Source organism: Clinocottus analis, unplaced genomic scaffold (genome assembly GCF_023055335.1).
Source record: "Clinocottus analis isolate CAN_PGR_092001 unplaced genomic scaffold, fCliAna1.0.p SCAF_7, whole genome shotgun sequence".
Lineage (NCBI taxonomy): Eukaryota > Metazoa > Chordata > Actinopteri > Perciformes > Cottidae > Clinocottus > Clinocottus analis.
Window position 1 is genome coordinate 20,869,508 of NW_027176229.1, and position 20,801 is coordinate 20,890,308.

The 20,801-nt window shown below is 44.5% G+C and overlaps 1 protein-coding gene across 6 annotated transcripts; it reads left to right on the forward strand.

The window, feature by feature from the left end:
- Nucleotides 1-396: 396 nt before the first annotated feature.
- On the forward strand, nt 397-20,481 carry atxn2 (ataxin 2). 6 transcript variants are annotated; one of them, XM_068604967.1, is made up of 26 exons: nt 397-898; nt 2,461-2,491; nt 2,689-2,748; nt 3,139-3,210; nt 4,517-4,667; nt 5,533-5,547; nt 6,720-6,844; nt 7,126-7,217; nt 7,516-7,704; nt 8,993-9,165; nt 9,496-9,759; nt 10,740-10,922; nt 11,187-11,354; nt 12,062-12,169; nt 12,257-12,327; nt 12,409-12,755; nt 13,477-13,540; nt 13,656-13,802; nt 14,515-14,532; nt 15,176-15,242; nt 15,755-15,948; nt 16,630-16,756; nt 16,861-17,055; nt 17,462-17,673; nt 18,670-18,847; nt 19,513-20,481. In XM_068604967.1, the coding sequence occupies exons 1-26, from the start codon at nt 786-788 to the stop codon at nt 19,539-19,541; spliced, it is 3,393 nt and encodes a 1,130-aa protein (XP_068461068.1). In that variant the 5' UTR covers nt 397-785; the 3' UTR covers nt 19,542-20,481. The 6 variants fall into 6 exon arrangements, with proteins under 6 accessions (XP_068461068.1, XP_068461064.1, XP_068461063.1 ...); XM_068604963.1 differs by lacking the exon at nt 9,496-9,759 and having other exon boundaries at nt 19,513-20,477; XM_068604962.1 differs by lacking the exon at nt 9,496-9,759 and having other exon boundaries at nt 15,176-15,248; nt 19,513-20,476.
- Nucleotides 20,482-20,801: the final 320 nt, after the last annotated feature.

Consider the following 20,801-nt stretch of genomic DNA (forward strand, 5'->3'; position numbering starts at 1 on the left):
TTTGCAAGATGTCATCTTCATCTGGCAGTCCTATCGTAATGTGTAAATTGACATCATATGCACAAACACACACACAAGCAGCGTGTAAATAGTACTTGTGCACGCGTAGAACAGCGCTTGTATATGTAGTTTGTTCGCCGGCTCACGTGGATGCCTTCGATGATTTGGGGACTTCCTGAAAATAGTGCCAAGTTGTATGTATAATTTTAGTAAATAAACGAATATCCATACGTTTATTTAGTGATCTAGATTACACATGACCACATTTGTCCTTTTTTTAGCAGACTGATAGTTGTCAAAGAACACAGTGTGGAAATATTTTGTGGACGCTATTCGCTATGAGCCGCTACGCCTTTCATATATCCCTCCGCAGTTTTTTGTCCCCTTTCAGACTGTTTTGGTCTTTTCGCTGTTAGCAACGGAAAGAAGCTGAGATAGCTGTAAACCCGGTTTTGAGATAAACGATATTTTTTGTTAAGATTACACAACGAATTGACAAGAGGTGTAGCACCCCTGTTAATTTTGGAAGAGTGATTAGCGCTTGTTGTCTTTTTAAAATACGATTGTTTTCTGTTTTAATAGGAATTGTAGAGATTGCTAATTTAGATAGCAATTGCTAGCGAGCTAGCTTTCCTAGCATAGCATCACCCTCCAGAGGCACGTTACCCTGGTAGCTAGACAGACCTACCGTTGACGTTACCCTGGTAGCTACACAGCGTTACATCGTAGAGAAATTGCGGTGGGGAAGCCGGTCGTTTTAAGACGCCGTGTTTTATGGGATCGCCATGTCAATGAAGGCCGGTGGAAATCGCAGCAAGCCCGGCGGTGGCAACACCTCTGGTGCCGCCGCCGCCTCCGGTGCCGGAGGAAGCGGTGGGGGACGACAAAATCTGGGCAGGTCTGTGAAAATTAAAACGCTAATTTAGCGAAATAAAAACGCAGCAGCGGGGGCTAACGCGACTCGCGTTCAACACTAGTACAATGTTACTTCCGACCGGGGACATTTTTGAGAGATGACATTCCCGTTAAGGGTCCAAAAAGTAGTACGCGTCCGTGAACGTTGTGGTGTGTGTGTAGGGGCCTCGCGACGTGCTGGTCGCCTCGCGCCCCGCTATGCAGTTGAGCTAGCGAGGCCTGTCCGCTGCTCGCCCCGATCGTGTTGCAACTTCGATATAATGTTAGCAGCGCTTGCAGGATGAACGAAACGTATAGTCTGGTCTCTGGTTATGTATTCAGGCGTGTTTTCGTGGGCAACACGCATTTCTCCCCGCACGCGCGTTGCGCCGATGCTGCTCGCCAAGTTGCTGATATCGGTTTTACTATTGGCTTGGAGCCGCTTGGGCTAACAGCGTTAATTAGCCGTTTGACAGCCCATGCTTGTAATTCAGTGCACTTGCCTCGTTCAGTTTCACCGCGGCTAGCTTTAGCTAACGGGGCAATCTCGGGGACTATGGTGAAAAACCCCACTGTGTGTGTTTTGTTTCCATTCCATAGTCATCTGGGTTGGTACGTTACCGCAACATTGCTGCAACGGGTTTGTCGAGAAATTGATATAAACGTGTGGGCGCACGAAATAATGGGGCGTATGAAGAGGAGGAGGAGAAGGGGGGAATTAAAGACCGACGGGCTTTCAACCTTGACGTTGTTGCCCGTGCAATGATGTCCTTGAAGCATGACATTTCGGTTCATGTCGTCCTAATATACAGCAAACGAGCACTGTCGGTGCAGAAAAAGCTGCATGCGTGTCGTGCATTTTGGCGCTGTTCATTTGGGTCTGGCTCTCTATTCACCGGTCACCAGGACAGTACGTCCCATTCATTGCGTATGTTCGTCCATTAGGCCGGGCGAAGATGGAGTAAAAACGCCATAGGGCCAGCTGGACACGCGAAACCAAACCTATTTCATCTCGACATCATGTGGATTGATTTCATTTTAATTCCGATGAACCCGAGTGTCTACAAGCGAGCACATTACTCCTCTACCAAGGCAGATGTGATGCAAGGAGAGTGGCCGTTGCCCACATCGAATTAAGTGTGAATGCCTGGCCGTGTGCCAGCTGCTGAACAAGGTGCATTTTAGGACATGCTTCGTGAGAAAAGAAAAAAAAAGTAGGCTACTCCATGTAGTGTTTGGCTGAGAGCCTATTGAACATCATTCCAACCAGCAAAGTATCCTGTAATCTTGGGAATTTCAGAATCTACCTTGCTTTTGAATATGTAATAATCACATTTTTTTATTCAATGTAAATTAGATGATTGGTCTTGATGATGTTTATTGGGATTCCCCACCTTTTAACACACAAACACTATCATAACACTATCATGGAGTTACACCACCGCCTCCTGAGGTTTCTAACATCCCATCATCAGTTGCCTCCATTAGAGAGAGCTTTGTGTTAGTATGATAGCAGTAACTTGATGGCAAGTTTGATAAAAATGTCATTTTGTTTTTCCTTCCCAGGGGAAGACACAGTGGTAAAGGCCCCGCAGCAGTAAGTAACCGGTTAATTATCCTGTGTCAGTGGAAAATAGCTTTAATGCGACATAGAGACTGTGTCATTAGAAGTTGAGTAAACCTGATTAATGTAATTTATCAATAAAAGAGTCTTCTTTTATGATTGAGCACATTTTTATCTTTGCAAATGGGGAACATCAAAAGTTAACTGTTTTTTCTTCTTCTGTTCTTTAGGTCATTTTCAATGGTGTATATGCAAATATGAGGATGGTCCATGTCTTGACTTCAGTAGTGGTATGTTTACTCTCTTTCTATTTTTAATTATTTTTTCAGATACGACTGGTCCGCCCTTCTGAATTTAGTCTCCTGTATTCTATTAATAAAAGAGAAATGATCTGTTAGAAATTAACTTGTTTGAATAAAACATGTGAATTATGCTAACTGTAAATGAATTTGTAACTGCAATATCTACAGGAGTTTGTCTTTCATCACATGCCGTTATGCTATAAGCAAACCATGTGTGATCCGTCGAGCCAACTGGTTGCATAAACAAAGCAGAGATTGATCAATCATTTGTCTTTTTCACAGCAGATTGTTTTTTTATTTATTTGTAAATTGATATTGACACTTTTAATTGCACGAGGATAGCAGACAAAGAATAACGACAGCCCTGTTTATTTATAGGGGACCAAGTGTGAGCTGAAAGTGAAAAATGGAGCAGTCTATGAAGGAGTATTTAAGACATACGGTCCAGAGGTAAGGATAACCCATAGTATAGTGTTCTTTATAGGTGCTAATATGGAGCTAGATGTGTGATTTCGTTAGTTAGCCGCACTATTGATTTGAGGATCACGATGCTGCGAAGTTAGTGCCTCGCCAGCACTCAATAACTGCTTCACCCCTGAGGTGACAGGGGCAAGGATCGTCCTTTCCATCTCTCCTTTTAAGGAGAGGAGGTATGAGGCCTTTCATCTTCCCTTTTAGGTTGAAATATTCTTCAATGTTTGCCTTACGGGGGGGGAGTTTAATTTTGCGCAAATGAACAGCTTAACCGGAGCAGTGGAAGAACTTTCTGTCCGGTTCTCTTGGCTTTAAGTTCTTGATGGGATGTCAATAACGCATGCGTTCATCCCTGCTTTTCACACCCGGCTTTTATATCTCCCACCTCTTATAAGGTTGTGACTGAAATGTGAATAAGGCTGGCAAGACGCTCCAAAATAAACTAGATGTTGGTTGTTGCGCAGGCAAACACAAGCCTTTGTCTGGAGTCCAAAGAATCACATTTGGTTTTTATTACGACAGTGTGTGCAAGCTGAACAGTCAAATATTCAGAAATATTCGCCACCCCTCTGTACGCAGTCTCTTAGTCAACAGTGTGTTTGGTTGCAGAGCTGGTGTTTAACATCTTCTTCTAAAATGTACTAGTTGTTGTAAAACTTGTTGTTTTGGGGAAAGTTGAGGTCAGATGCTCCTCCATCTGGGCCAAGATTGCAATCAAACACACCAAGTGATTTAATTAACTTGGTCCTTTTTTTTCTCTGTTAGTGCTCAGATTATTCTCCATTAATCTATCACTTTTTATTATGTATTTGTATTAATTGGTTCATCGCTTAGGGTATAAAATGTAAGAAAGTAGAGGGAGATTCTGCCCCAATTTTCTTCAGCACAAGGTGACCTCTTCCTTTCAAACTGCTCGTTTCATCTGATAAACGGTTCAAAATTAGATATTTAATTAATATTCATGAAGACGTTTAAAGATATTTAACCCACAATATTATAATTTAGAGAAGAAATACAACCGAAAATCCTCCCTGGGAGCCTGGCACCAGAAAATGTTTGGCATTTTTGCTCGATATGTTTACTTGAGAAGTGAATGAATTATTAAAATGATTGCCAATTCATTTTCTGTCTGTCCAGCTACTGTGGAAAAGGATTGGGAAGAAACACTGAACGGTCTCTGTCCCACGTGTCCCACGGTTACTCATCATTTTTCTCGATAAGTGTGGCTTTTGCTGTATTTCAGATTCCCCTTTTAATTCTAGGCATAACTTTCCCCCCTTAGTGTGACCTGGTGTTGGACGCGGCCCACAGAAAGAGCACCGAGCCCAGCATAGCGCCCAGGAAAGAGGATATTGTGGAGAGCATCATTTTCAAGGCATCAGATGTTGTAGTGGTGACCTTCAAAGATGTGGACCTGAATTTCGCCAGGAAAGGTACTGAGGGGCCTTTTTTCTGTTGACAAATATTATCTAGGTACACAAACGGCAGTCTTTATTTACACCTAGTCGTGCACATACAGAAAAGTATAAACAATGTAAATGTAAATGGGCAAGTTTGTCGATTTTTCTTTTCATTGGCACACCCGGAAAAACAAACACAGGCCAGAGTGAATGTTCATCCGTGCATACGCACAATGTTTTGATCTATTCCAGTCTGTATTCGCCACCTTAATGTCATAGAGGCTTTGCCGCGAGTTAAATCCTGTGTATCTGCTCTGAGTCATTGAAGACTAATGTGATCTATTGATCGGTCCGAAGGTTGCCCAGCCGCAGCAAGGACACTCAATGGAGGCTGAACGAGTCGTCTTCATCTACTTAATCTTGACCCACACAATTGTTCTCTGAATGATAATGGACTCGAGGGTCTTATTCTTTTCTGAAAAGGAAACGGGTGGAATAAGTGTGAGGGTCACGCCACACGCCTTGGAGAGTGCCCTGATGCGACTTCAAATAAGATAGTTGTTAAATTAAAAGATTGTGGAAAAGGACTGGAAAAGTAAAACTTAAAGCACCATTGCTAATGCTATTAATCCTGTGATTTTAAGTCAGCAAGGTGGTTAACCGAAGTGTTCTGCAGATAGAAAGGCCATTTTAGTTTTCAAGGTAAATGTGGTTATTTTTTTGTGAACTTAATAGCTAAAGTAAGGAGATGTGGCTTGAATAAATCTATGAAATTGACACTGAAGTTGTAAAAAAAAAAGAAAAAATTGACTTGGTGTGCTCACCATTCAGTGATTTTTATCTGTAAGTCCATCTTCTGACTCTGTCTTCTCTCTCTCTCTCCTCTCCAATGCTCTAGTCTCCTCCGACACAGGTAATATATGGCTGTTTTCTCCTCTTGCACAACTCCGTATGCACTCAAAACAAATGCCAAATCCTTGATCCAAGTCAGCCTAGTGCCCTCTTTTCACTCAAGCTCACTTGGAGCCTGTATGTAGCCAGCCAGAAGTGGCTTAGATATTAGAGCATTGTGTTATTTTCTTACACTTACTAGACCTAAGCTTAAATTACAATCAGAGCTAGATAGAAAATGGGAAATGGTAAGCATTAGGAGTACAATTCCATTGAAAGCAACAGATTAAACCTCACATTGAGCACGAGCACAGTACTTTCCTTTTTGAGCATTATATTAAAAATCAAATAAAGTCAGGATCTTTCATTTGGTTTGCCCCTGAAGTGCTTTGAGGTTAAATAATTGACTGTAATCTAAATGCATGTTTGCTTGCCCCTCACTATGCCCACATTTGATTTGTTAATGCTCCTCATTTAATGTTACAACTCCCCTGATGGACCGCATGTATAGAGCATACCAACCACCTCTACTAATATATTTCTGTCCGGTTAGCCCAACGGTCTGCATAGTGCCAGTCTAGTATTTCCGAACGTGCTTTGTGCCGGAAACCATTAAATGCACTTTGTATTGTAAGGTGAGTTGGGATGGCTAGGCTATGCTAACTCCGAGTGGTTGATATGTTTAATGCATGCAGTCCATCGGTGTCACTTCTGAGTGTGTGAGTGTACACGTGGCCCAACATGAGAATTGATTTCCTTTCAAATATATATATTTTTTTTTTCTTTGAGCATGCCTGTCCCTGGTGATGGTGCGCCAACCAAAGTGTTCTGTAACTCGGGTTAAGTGCAGTGAATCGTCCTGAAAGTGTGGACAAATATAAGCCCTAGACTTATCGGACCATGTTGTTGTTGTCTTTCAAGGCATTTCTCTAGTGCTTGCGCAATACAAAAAGTGGGCAGGAACATTGTAAACACCCCGATACCTGCATTTAATTTGGGATAAACTCTACTAGCTGAAAATATATCTTAATTATTATATTAATAATAAAATTGCAATGTAATATAATATTCTGACACCCTGTTGGTGTACTTGGTACATCTTGTTACAGGCTAAAATAAAGCTCACATGTTAGCTTTACCAAGCCCAGCTTGTGCCCGTACATAAACATGTGTTCTTTGTGTGTGCGCCTGCAGACAACTTCACGGACGCAGCAGTGAGCAGTAAGATCAACGGCGAGCATAAAGAGAAGGATCTCGAGCCCTGGGATGGAGGAGAGACCCACAACTCGGACAGCCTCGAGTCTCTGGATACGGATGTGGTAAGAAAACAACACCCAACAAACGGATTGACGCTGCACTTGTGAGCACATCGAATCCATACAGGCTTTCACAGGGTCGGGGTTTGTGTGTTGAGGGTTTTTATTATTTGACGGTAAACAAGTAAACATGGGTCGTGTCATCTGATCCACAGCATTGATAATCTGTTAAAGGCCCTTGTGTCAAATTCTCTCTCTCTCTCTCTCTCTCTCTCTCTCTCTCTCTCTCTCTCTCTCTCTCTCTCTCTCTCTCTCTCTCTCTCTGCTTCCTCCCTTCATATCAGTCAAACGGCTGGGACCCCAATGACATGTTCAAGTACAACGAGGAGAAGTATGGAGTCTTGTCTACATACGACAGCAGCCTGTCCACATATACGTAAGCTACTCTATGCTCATGCATGCTTCTCTCTACGCATCTCCTATGTCCTCCACTAAAATATGTTCACTTTTCCTGCATAGAGGTAATGTACTGCAGTACATGTACTACTGCTGATACAGCGTATATATATTGTTTAATTAATGTGTTAACTGAAGACGTCTCATTTACGCTTTTAATCTGGTGTGACCTCGCGTGACAAAAGGAAAAACATTTATATACCGGGCCTTCCCGAGACATTTCGTCACCCCGTTGCTCACGCCTGACCCCCCCCCCCCCCACCTTGCTTGTTTCCCAGGGTGCCCTTGGAGCGAGACAACTCGGAGGAGTTCCTCAAGAGAGAAGCGCGCGCCGCCCAGCTGGCGGAGGAGATCGAGGCCAGTGCCACGTATAAGGCGCGCGTGGCCCTGGAGAACGACGAACGCTCCGAGGAGGAGAAATACACCGCTGTAGTGCGCGGTGAAAGGGAGACCCATACACTCAGCAGGTGAGACCAGGACGCACAAACATTGGGGCCAACGCATGAACCTTGCGTTGGTCAGTGTCGTCCTTGTAACTATGTTCTCGCAGATCGTGTCAATAGCGTGCATGTGCCGATCCGACGTCATTCATTCTCATTGTTTTGTAATTGGCTCTTGGTTTTCTGCTGCAATGCCAGATCCTTTTTAAATAAATGCAGCTGCACGACGCTGCAACATTCACAGCCCTGGAATGGGACTTCGGTTTTTCCCACAAGATTTTTGTGAGATTATAGTGGGTGGACCTCGGACCTGCTCGAGCGATCCGGGGTCATTTGTGCTCTTGTTCTATGAGTGCTGGAATGTAACTGAGTATATCTAGGCCACTCAAGTACTATACTTAAGTACACATTTCAAGTTACTTGTATTTCATGCAATGTTATACTTCTACTCCACTACAGAGGGATATATATATTCTCACTTCTTTCTTACTAGTTATGCTACTTTGCAAATTCAAATTCTTAATGCAAATTATAAATCGACTATAAAAAAAGTCTTATGTACTAATATAGTGTAACTATTATAGTGAACCTTTATCCTTTAACTACTTCATATATTATTGTAAATGAGCCATTCTGCATAATTTCTTTACTTTGACTTTTTACTTTGACTTCTCGGTTCAGGTAGGTATTACTCCACTGTCTTTTTAAAGCAAATATTTTACATAGTAAATACATTAGGGGGCTGCCACCGTCAAGGTTATTGATAGGAAATGTTGGGTCTTCATACTTTTTTCATTAAATATTCATGCAGCAACATCACCCGTAGGTCAGTTTGAATATGTATGCTCGGTATTTAACAAAAGCTTTACATAGAGAAGAAAATATGGACCAGCGAGGCCTCCCCTATACTTATTTATGTGTTCTTTGTACTCTCATATCATACACTGCATATCAGAATTGAAGGACTTTGAGCTCTGACCATTTTAAGTGCACGGATGAGCGCTCAAGTACATAATATATGTACATAATGCTTGCGGATAGGGTGGGTCTGCAGTGGAAAAGCTTAGGCTTGGAAAGCATATTCAAGCCTTAAAGGGAGACAAAGTGGTTCCAGCAAATTCACTAAGCAGCAGCTGCTCCCAGAACAAATACCTCCTTGGTAATTAAAGAAAACATGCTCATTTTGGCTGATGAGAAGTATCACACTCAACGAAGTGTTGAGTGTAATAGAGTGAAGAGTGAATTCTTCCCTTTTTATTATCTTGACTATTGTCTTGGATATATTTAGCTGAACTGTATGTATGTGTGTGTGCAGAGAGAACAAGTACATTCCTCCAGGTCAGAGGAACAGAGAGGCGATGTCCTGGGGACCGGGACGCCAGAATTCACCTCGTCTGGCTCAGGGCTCAGCTGGACCCCCGACTCCTCGACCAGGACCTCACGACTACAGTCCCAGCTCCGGGGCCGACCAGAGGGTGGTTAATGGAGGTATGGCTCGTATATCACACACAGCCGTATGGGGGGGGGGGGGGTCACTTCCTTACATGCAAAATGTGTGCAGAGGTGCAAGCTACGCAGATTTTATTTCCTTCCGTTATCCTCTACTGTGTAAAAACCTTCTGGTTTAGCTCCTCTGGGATGTTCGTATTTGTTTATTTATCAAACTTTACTCATTTTTATTTCTGCCTCGCCATTCTTTCTCATATTTGTTAATCTCCCGTCTCCCTCTTTAAATTCCTGCTATACCTTTTTGTTTCCCCACTTTAACTGGTGATCTGCCGTTTGTCATCCTTGATCATTTGTCCTTCCCTCTTTTAGGTTCATCCCATTGGCCCTCACCCTGTCCGTCTCCTTCCTCCCGCCCCCCTTCTCGTTACCAGTCTGGCCCCTCCTCCCTGCCTCCTCGGGCGACAACGCCCACCAGGCCACCCTCCAGACCCCCCTCTCGACCTTCCAGGCCTCCCTCTCATTCATCCAACCCCTCCTATCCTTCCTCCTCCTCCTCTTCCTCCTCATCCTCCTTTTCCCACCATGGGCCCACGTCGCCAGCCTCCACTCTGCCCAAACGCATGTCGTCAGAAGGTACCCACATCAGTGTGGAGTAGACCTGGGCAAAGGCATGAGTTGAAGGTGGATGGATTGAGTTCATGAAAGGGATATTCCATCATCGTTAGATTTAAAAGATGTTAGAAGTGTAAAAGTTAAATAAGAAAACTACTTTCAGGAATACATTTGCCCAGGTCGAGTGTGGAACAAAACAAATGGGTGAAGTTGCTTCTTCAGACTGATTTGGGGTCAGATTTTTTTTTCAAATTTCCTTACAAATGGATGGAGGCTTTCAATTTTAAGCTGATCCTTTGTCAGTGAGCTTTGCTTTCTGTCAAAGCGAGAGGTAAAACACCAAGGCACCAATTCCTCCAAATGTTTTCTGGTGGAGCAGTCACGAGGAAGATCTTAACAGACAGCAAAAGAGTTTAGCTAATTAGAAATGTTGGGACTGTTTCATTATTAAAAACTAATTTGATTCAAAATTAACATGTTATCTTATCTTATGAATGCCGTTTACACTTTTCAAATGTGTTTACACTGAAGTGGCAACACATTCAACTAATGTTTAGCCAAATAATGTTTGTTTTTTTTGCACTGGGCTTTCTTTCACCTGTGAGGCACACAGTTTTGTAACTGTCTGCTAAATTCTTTAACTATTGTTTTTCACCTCACCTTCCATCCTTTTATTTCCCCATTTCTCATCTGTCACTTCACTCAGTTGCGTTTTTTTAAAAAGCGTGGTGTGTCGTTTGGTCACTGTACAGGATCATCTGCAGTTTCTCCACTAACATGCATGTCACCAAATAACATTACAGTGTGACGTGACATTCAAACATGTTTTAAAGATGTAATCGGTGCAGATGCTTTTTAATGTTTGATCTATTTGTGAGATGAGTTTCAAAGAGTAACCTTCACTGCAGGATTGTATGAGCCGCATGCTGAGCAGCGTGTTCACCTCACATCCTCGGTCTGTGTCGTCTTGTCTTACTTCATCTGTCTTTCTTCGTCCGCAGGCCCACCCAGGATGTCTCCAAAGTCCCAGCGGATGCCTCGTGCTCACAGAGTGCCGCCCTGCCGGACCACCGGAGGCCCGTCCGGGGATTTGATTTCCCACAATGCCCCTGGAGAGGTTCCAGTGACTCCACCGACCAGGAGCAGTTCCTCTGGAGGGACGTGGTCCTCTGTGGTTAGTGGAGGTAAATGAGTTTGTTTTCTTTCAACTGCATGAACATTTCTACTTCATTCAGGAACAACTTTGCATAGGACATAAGAAATACCTCTGGATGGCCTGTGTTAACTTTTTCTGCCTTGCATGATATAAAAAAAAGCCTTTTTTTAATAGTGGGTGGAAACACAAACCCTTTCTCGACTTCTCCTTTCCTGTTGGCCTGTAAATAAAGACGTTGAATTTGTTTGTTGTGAGCATTATACTGATTGTAATGAATTCTTCCCCTCCTCAGCGCACAGACCTCGCTCCCCCCGACAGAATAGCATGGGCGGAGCCTCTTCCCTCCCGGCGGCCCAGACCGGCACCGCTCCTGTGGAAACAGTTGCTGCTGCAACGTCAGCTTCCTCTCCTCCAGCTGCTAGCCCCGCCTCCAACATGGTTGCCTCTTCTTCAGGAGATGGTAGGGTTAAAGTTAACCCACGCTTTCACTGAGATGGATGACGTGAATGAGTAATGCTAAGTAGAGTTGGGTATCGTTTGGGCAACGATACCGGTGCCTGAACCAATAAAAAGAAAAAGAAGCACGGAACGACGACATTAAAGACATTTTATTTTATTTTTTTACCTCCGCTAGGGTAACAGGCGTTTCTAGCAGGGAGTTTATAGTTTGTGAGTCTTTTCCCTCTCGAAACTCTGCAGCTTTCTCGTCCAGATTCCTGCGTTTAAAACAGACGTTTCCTCAACGAGGTTTGGTGGAGAAAACGGAGCCTTTCTCTCTCGGAGTTCGGCTCTTCTTTGTTACACAAAATTGTATTGTTGCATGATGATCCACACTTTTGACCTTTTGGCATTTTCTCTGTTAAAAGGTTGATGGATAGCTAGCTGCTGTAGCTATACAAATGATAGGCTCGTGTTACCAGGACTGAGTCATCAGAGTAGTGTAAAAAAAAGTATTTCAATCGGCTTAGGCACTGAAAGGACGCACCGAAATATTCGGTCCAGTCGGCACTGGTTTTCGGTACCCGACCCTACTGCTAAGTGTGTTTATGTGTAGTGTACTTTGATTTGACATTGCAGTGTTGGTTCGGTCATCACCAGAAAAAAACTGCTCACAAATCCTCCCTCTGCGTGTTCACTGGGCGTCAACAGACTATTCTTCTGTTGCAGCTAAAGACTGTCGCGTCAATGAGACGAGACAGACATCCCCCACTGCAAACAAGGAAAACATCAAGCCCTTGGACAGCTCACCTAGTATCACCAGAACAGTCTGTAAAGGTGCAGTGTACACTCGGCCGCAGTGTTTGCAGAATCCATTTGGTAATCACTGAAACCCTCAATCGTGTATCTCTCTCTTCCTTACAGGACCCCCCTCTATGGCACCAGATCACAGAAAACAAATAGATAATTTAAAGAAATTTAGTGTGGATTTCAGGGTAAGTGTGCTGAAAATCTCCTGTTTTCAAAGGCTGCACAATAGTTTGGATGACCTCATCTTGCCCCTCCCTCTTCTGCAGTTGCAGTCTAGTTCAAACGCAGACGCTGCTCCCAGAGATCCAGCAGACAAGCCGAAAGACCTTCCCCTGGACAAGGCGTCCACGGTGGGGCGAGAGGGCCCGGAGGACGGCGCCGTAGGGGTCGCTGCCGGCGCCCCGGTCGGGGCCCCCGCGCCATCCGCCGCCGCCGCCGCCGTGATCGCCAGTAAGCCCGGCAGCCCCGCCGCGCTGTCCCCGTCTCCATCGGCCCCCGACCAAAAGAGGGCGGGCCTGGATGTGACGTCACAGGGAGTTCAGACGACGGCGACGTCCTCGTTCAGTGGCGCCAAGCACGAGGAGAAGGAGGAGAAAAAGGAGGGCGTACAAGAGTGAGTGGAAAAAGGCAGTCGGCTTGAGACTGATCGTTTATTTAAAAACAACACATCAATGTGTCGCTGTGCACGGTTTTGAACCTGTTCCTCCGTCACCTTGAATGAAGGCACTGTGGTTTGCTCAGTCCAACGTACACATCATGCTGTTCACTGCGAAAAAATACTCCCAAACAAACACGCAATTTACTCGTATGACAGTTATGTTTCCCAGCTGCTTTAGGAAAATACGGCATCTTTCATTTGTTTATTTTGCAGGCACAAATGCACACTAATCAACAGTAAACCTGTAAGTGAGCCAGAGTTAGCATGAGAGGCTAATTTTCATCGATTTTCTTTTTTAATGGCAGCCTGAAATGACAACATTTTCAATAACACAATGCAACTAAGATAGACAGATGTTAACGTGTAGACAAAACTAATTCACATTAAAGATGCATCTACACTAGATACATATATAAAACACCAGAGGCACATTTAATACATCAACACTAACAAGACAAATGCACAAATATGTACACTAAATAAGCAGGCAGGACAGACGCTACAATAATGCTTGCACACCTGATAGCAACACGCCGTTCCTTAAGGCTGTTTTTTAATATTTTCCATGTTTCTTTTGTGCGTATGTGTGACGGAAGAGCATTCCAAAGTATAATTATAACAATTTTCCCGACGGCTATTTTCAACGTTATCGTCTTTATTTGTTTTCCTCCTGCAGTCAAGTGAGGAAATCCACCTTGAACCCAAATGCCAACGAGTTCAAACCCAGGTTCAACACGCAGGTAAAGCAGCCTGCCGCCGCCAGACGACCCCAAAAATTCAAGTAACCACGATTTTGAGATTGTCGTTGGAACTCAATTATCTTTTGTCTCCCGTCTCCATTCGCTCCTCCATCAGCCCAAACCGGCGAACACCCCGACGCCCCCCCGGCCTCAGGGCCAGCCCAGCCCCTCCATCGTGGTCCAGCAGCCGCAGACCGTCTACGGCCAGACGGTCTGCTTCCCCCAGATGTATCCGCTCACACCAGTCAGCCCCGGAGTGCAGGTGAGACACACACACACACACACACACACAGGAGTATGAAGACGAATGCCTTTACTGTGTCTTTCCAGCGCCTCACCCACCGAGTATCGCATTGACTCGCTATAAAATGCAAAGCTCATTAAAACAAACCCCTAACAACCATCGCTGTGAGGTCTCACCGACGTGAATGCTTACGTTTGTCCTCATTGCTGTTTTTTCCTCTCCTCTTTCTGCCCTCTTTTTGATTAATTTTCAATGCATGCCAACACGCATCTTCTCCCTATTTCCATTTTAATAGGCTGCACGCGCTCATTTTGTGGTTGTTTAGTTTTCTCTGTGCACCTCTTTGATACACAGAACATGTGCACCCTTCGTCATCTCTTCCTCGCCTTTCGTTCCCCTGTCTTCTCTCCAGACGCTTGTCATTTGCCTGAATCATTTTTTTTTGCTGAAATTACTGAAACCTGTCGAGGGATATATTTGGAATAACTAGCTGAGAAATGTTTAAAGACGAATATGGAATATGTTTACCACATGATGACTGTTTAAGAACTCTCAGAGCGCTTATTATAAGTTTTAACATATTTTTGGATGAACGCTATTGCTATATTCTTTCCTGTGTTGCTTTAAGAACAACTTCAGACACCAGTAAGCGATAAAATACCTTGGTTAACAACTAAAGAGTGGTTCTTTTTCCTTTTCTCCCTCTCCTCTCTCTCTCTCGCTCCATTAGAAAAGCATTATATGGAAGGTTTGTGAATTTTTTTTAATCCTTTTCCTTTTAAGCCCAACCAGTACTGATATGTTTTTTCTTGCTTGTTGAACAAATGCCGTCAGATCTCGAGAGTTGCCAACTTCTTATTGCAATTCATTCTAAACGGCCATCGCAGATGGACTTATAACTTCATCTTATTTCGAAACTACGCCAATAGGGCTTTGAGCCTCTTGTTTGTTTGTTTTTTCTGCCGCAATACTGTTTGTTATATAAATGCATGGTGTATAACGTTAAAGAGTTAAAGAACGGAAGATGACGAGCAGTGTTCAGGTCGTAGTTGTAAGACACCTGTTTCTGCCCAGTGATAGACAGTCATAGAAAATGCATGTGAGCCCAGGTAAGAGATCATTTCCACAGTCTCACATGTGCAGAAGCGTTTTTAGTATCTTTATGTGTATTCAAGGGGTTGGCTACTAATGTTTAAATAATAGTTTGATGAATAGTTGGTGTCCGGCCCCGCAAACGGGCAGTAAAAGTAGTCAAAAACGCACAATAACCCAAAATGCACTGGTTTTTATTCTTGTAGAAATGATGCTGAAGTGTCTTGAGAAGATGCATGAACATGTTTTTTCTTTTCTCCCTCCTGTATGTGCGATCCTCGTCCCCCTCCTCACTCCAGTCTCCAGCCATGTACCAGGTTCAGATGCCTCATATGACAGTCAGCCAGTCTAAACCCTACAGACCAGGTAAAGGTGAGAATAACCATTGCCTTCTCTCTCTCACCCCTCTTTCCTCCATCACTCTCTCTCAAGCGCCGGGAAGACGTTCACAGCATCCGCCTAACGCCCAGGCAGAAGAAAAGAAATGCAGCAGCGATGCAGGCTGCAGGGCCGACACGAGTACAAGAAGTATTAGATACTCATGTTGGAAATGACGACGAGATAGTTGCACTTCATTTGGATGAGCGACATGAATGTTGGATTCATTACACGCGTCAATTACTTTCACTTTTACAAGAGAAAATGCTACAAAAACGAGCTCTGTAAACGGTCTAATCAGGAATCATCTGACCAAGTGACGCGCATCTTCACAAAGCTTTTTATCTTTCCTTTTTTTAAAATCAACAGACGGGTTGAAGACAGTGTCCTCTCATAGCGCGTTGTCTCGTCTTCAGGCCAGCACAGTCCCTTTTTTCGGACTCCTCCGTGTTACCGTTCAGTTCTGATTGAAATCCTTTTATTTTTACGTGATTCTTCAGTTCCCAACATGCCCCAGCAGAGGTCAGACCAGCACCACCCGGCGGGCACGCCCACCATGATGCACCCGGCGACGGCGGCCGGACCCCCCATTGTAGCACAGAGCCCCGCTTACTCTGCCCAATACTTCACCTGCAGCCCGCAGCAGTTCACCAGTCAGCCGCTGGTCCAGCAGATGACCCATTACCAGTCACAGGTAAGAGCCTATCGCAGCGATGCGGCCGTACGCGGCTTCATCGGGGTCAGCGCTCGGGCTCCTGTGACGTTACAGGTTGGTCCTGGCAGTGTTTACCTCCGGCAGATGTTGCACCAGTTTGTCGGAGCAGATGCTCGCGGTCCGGCGGCTTGACACCATGCCAGCGCATCATCAGCGCGTTTTGGTTTGTGGAGCCGAAGTGTTGTCGCCTTGTGTGCAAATCGGGCCGGAAACACAGAGGTGATTTGGAAAATAGGCTCCAGGGTGCTTAAGGGTAACATCCTAACCGCATATTGAGAAGGGAGGAGAGTTTCATTCAGTTTTTATTGCCGCCACAATGCAATTAAGTGAGAAGGAGAGAAAAAAAGAGAGGAAGGAAGAATGAGATTTGAACTGAAAACAATTTAATTAGATACTAATTTCACTACTGTAGTTAACCAAAGCACAAAAACAGAGAAAATCCCAACGCCTACCGAGTGAGTTAAGTTAGAAATGAACATTATTATTGATGCAATACGGTACCTGAAGGTTGAGTTGATGTCTTGTTTAAGGAACAAAATACCTGAGTTACAGAACTGTATGTTTGAATGACACACACAGGCTCTAACACACACACACAGACACACACTCACACACAGAGGCTCTCATGCTGATGCCGTCAGTCTCCCGTCTGTCCTCCAGGCGCAGCATGTGTTCAGTCCGGTGATGCAGGGCAGTGCCAGGATGATGGCTCCTCCCACACACGGCCAACCCACGCTCGTCTCTTCCTCTACTACACAGTACCCGGAGCAGACACACACCATGTATGGTACGTCAGCGCACCGTGTGTGCGTTCGTTCGCGGACCAGAACGTGCAGGCAATTTTTAGTTTTTACCCGTTTGATTAAAAAAACAAAAACCTTTCATCCGCAGTGTCTCAAGGGCCGATGCCTCAGCAGTACCCCCACCCCAACGCCACCTTGCACCCTCACCAACAGCACCCTCAGCCCTCTGCCACACCGACGGGCCAAGGCCAGCAGGGCGGTCCACAACAACACGGAGGTCCTCCTAACCACCCGGCTGCCAGCCCGGTCCAGCAGCACCAGCAGCACCAGCAGGCAGCAGCAGGTGAGCTCCGCCCGCCTGATGCCTAATTTACACTTCTGCCAATAAGCTTGCTTAGACAGAGAAGTTTGTTTTGCTTGGACGAGTTCCTTACATGTGTTCCTCCAACAACAACCTCATTAACTCTTGGCACAGGAGTCAGAAGCGTCCAACTCTTCCTGAATTCTCTTTTCCAGCCGTGTTGTGTTCGGCCAAACTTATACGGAATCACTAAATCGCACCGATTTTTAATAAATCAAAGATGGCCGAACAAAGCATTTTGAAAATGAAGGGTCCAAATGAACAATTCATATGCCTGGTGTGTCCTCGCAGAGCTCAGGAGTCTGTCCTACGCCGTGTATAGAAAGGAGCCACTAGTGTTCCAGGTAGTAGTGTTGTGTTTCCACTAGTGTGTGTTTGTGTGTCGTAGCGGCAGCCGCGGCCCAGGCCCTCCACCTGGCCAACCAGCCCCAGCAGCAGCAGATGTATTCTGCCTTGGCCCAGACTCCTCCCTCCATGACCCCGGGGCCCAATCCCCAGTCTCCCCAGGCGTCGTTCCCCTCCGCCCAGCAGACCGTCTACATCCACCCGCAGCAGGTGCAGCACGGCTACAACCACAATCACATGGCGCACGTGCAGCAGGTAAGGTCGCGACCGGACCCCCGGAGCTCCGGCCCCAAGTGTCTTTCATAGTAGAACGGTTTCCTGGCAGATATATCGCACAAGGCGACTTGTGTGCGGGTTTAGTGCGTCAGTGTCTGCACAGAGACCCTTAAACCTCACACCTGAGCTCACTGACTGCATCCTGTTATCGCTGCACAAAGGATTCTGGGTGGGCGGATTTATTCGTGCACTTCTGACACCACACATCGTGTTTCACTCTGTTCCTGAACAATAGAACGCCAACGTTAACAATAGTTGCACTATCACTAACGTCGCGTGAATTTCCCCCGATTTATAATGTACCTGATGAAATATACTTCTCATGGAAATATACTCAAGTACAACAACAGAGGGCAAGTTGAAGTACTCTACTTTTATTTTAATAAACAGGTATCACAAGGAGGACCCTGAAAAAACGGCTCCAAATCTGGTGAAAACTTAGGGAATTGTCAATAAAAGAGTATTAGAAATATAAATAAAGGAGCTATGAACTTATTTGGTCGACAAGTTTTGTTCTGTGAGGGAAAAGTCTCTCTTCAATGTTGAAACCCATCCAGAATTATTTTAATTACTATTGCTAATGTTGGGTTAAAAAATCACCAGAACACTTGCCTGTAGAAAAAAAACAGATCGGAGCAGGAAGACACGCCCACCTTAGACAAGACACGCCCACCTTAGACAAGACACGCCCACCTTAGACAAGACACGCCCACCTGAGATAAGACACGCCCACCTTAGACAAGACACGCCCACCTTAGACAAGACACGCCTACCTTCAATACTGTCAGTGAGCAGCAAACAAAACTCGGACCAGAGCAACACAATGCAGATAACGTAACAACAATCCTTCGGGTGAAACTCACACGGCGTTGGTGTTCTAGGGTTAAACGTGTTGGGGGAAACATTTCAGACGAGTATTTATGTCATTACCTGAAGCCTTAAAATTCAAACCTGCTCCCTTTCCCCCCCACACAGGCCCATATGCAGTCTGGCATGGTGCAGTCGCACCACCCGGGGCAGACCCACCCCACCATGATGCTGATGGCGACCCAGGGCCCTCCAGGCGGCCCGCAGGCCCCCATGCCCCAGAACGCCCTGAACCCCATCCCCGTCTCCTCCACCACACACTTCTCCTACCTGGCACATCCACAAGGTACGGGTTTATTATTAATTCTGTGTGTGTGTGTGTGTGTGTGTGTGTGTGTGTGTGTGTGTGTGTGTGAGTGAATTGTATCACAGCTATGCGGAGAAGCGGCCATTTTTGTTTCAATGTATGACTATTTATTTTTTTTACTTGTTTGATTGCTTAACTTTTAGGATATTTTAGATGTTGGGTAAAGCGGCTTTGAGGACTATGAAAAGCGCTGTATGAATTAAATTTATTATTATTTTAAGAGGTCAAAGTACGTAAACAAACTCTGACGCCTTAAAAAGTTTGGAGCTATTCATAATCATTTAATTTGATTTATAATTTATCATTTAATATTAAATGCATAAATCTTATCTATGTCTACACATATAGATGTATATCATTTTTTGTTTATATACAAAAAAATCTTTCAATGTGCTCACGTTTACTCAAAAGTGAATAAACATTTAACGAATATGCCGACATTAGAAACATTTCCAGCAAGCAAAACCGGTTTCGTTGTTTGTATTAGTGTATAAATATTGCTTTAAGGGTATAAATATTGCTTTCAGAGCCTCCTGAATACAATCTTCAGGCCTCACCACCAACGTCTAATCCAGAACTGTTGACTTGGACGATCTCTGAACCCGTGAACTCTGCGTTTCCCCCATTTTGTCTCTTCTCCGCAGTGCAAGCCCACCACCAGCAGCAGCTGTAGGTAGAGGGCAGCAGTGAGCCGAGGGACCGGCCTCCTCCACCCGCAGCCTCCTCCACCCGGCCACGAAGAGAATCGGAGCCCCCCCCCCCCCCAACCCCCTCTCTCTCTCTCCTCCCTCCTCATCCTCACCAGACATGCTTCACGTCAGCTTTTCTCTTTCTTCTCCCCTCCCAGACTCGGCAATAAGAGAATGTTCATCAGGTTGATGCAGTGACATGTTTTAACAAGCTAGAGAGTTTTAACAGGCGAGACAGCTCATATCCAGCCCCCTCTCCTCACACCAGACATCTGCCAACTCACACACACACAGACACACACATAGACACACACAGACGAACCCCCACACACACTTTCAGGGGTCCCAAATTGCAACTTGAGTCATTTTGCCAAGTAAGACGTGAAAGAGGGAATGAGAGAAACTAATCAGTGAGAGTGAAGAGAGAAATTCAAACTGGAACTTTTATTTTGTCTGCACCTTGTTCTAAAAAAAAAAAAAAGAAATATCTTCCAACATTTAGACAGTATTAATCTTACTGTTTATTGCTGCTGCTATGTGCTGCGTTTGTTTTTCCAGACTACATGACAGGTTTCTAACCAAACTAAAATATATATATATATATATATACATATATATACAAGAAACACGACGAGAAGCTTCCTGGGAAACAAACATGTTTTAGCAGCCGAGAGGACGGGAGAAACGTTATTTATGAAATTATAAAGGCTGAGAGGTGATCGGATCCCACTTCTCACCTGACCCTTATGTAACTTTTAAGTTAAAACTTTTACTTTGTAGATAATATAAATAATTTAAAAAATGAGCAAAAAAAAAATAAAAAACAATAAAAAAGTTTTAAAAACTGAACTGCTTCCTGTGGTTTCATTGTGCTCGCATCATCTGTTCCTTCTTAGACATCAAAACACAAAGTTTTCCACTCGATCCCACTCGCACGACCTGAAGTTATTTATTCAGAAAGTCTTTAAAGACGCACATGAGGAGACGACGCTGCGAGATGTTTTTTGAAAAATGAGAAAACGTTGCGAAAGTGTAAGAAATACCTTGCAAAAAAAAAAACGTTCTGGAAAAACATCTTCCAGGAATGTCTGGAGAACATTCTGAGAACGTTCTGGAGATGTTCCTTAGACAATGTTCCTTAGACAATGTTCCAAGAACATTGCAAAAAATTTTGGGGGGAAACAACGTTCAGATATCGTCGGAAAGACGACGCTCCAAGGTGTTCGAAAAAATACTCTTGAAAA

What these genes read in the sequence shown, in the direction of transcription:
- atxn2 (XM_068604967.1), top strand. Translation starts at nt 786, where the DNA reads ATGTCAATGAAGGCCGGTGGAAATCGCAGCAAGCCCGGCGGTGGCAAC. An exon ending in ATGTCTTGACTTCAGTAGTG is followed by an intron (nt 2,749 to 3,138) that starts GTATGTTTACTC and finishes GTTTATTTATAG; the next exon opens with GGGACCAAGTGTGAGCTGAA. An exon ending in CAAACGCATGTCGTCAGAAG is followed by an intron (nt 9,760 to 10,739) that starts GTACCCACATCA and finishes CTTCGTCCGCAG; the next exon opens with GCCCACCCAGGATGTCTCCA.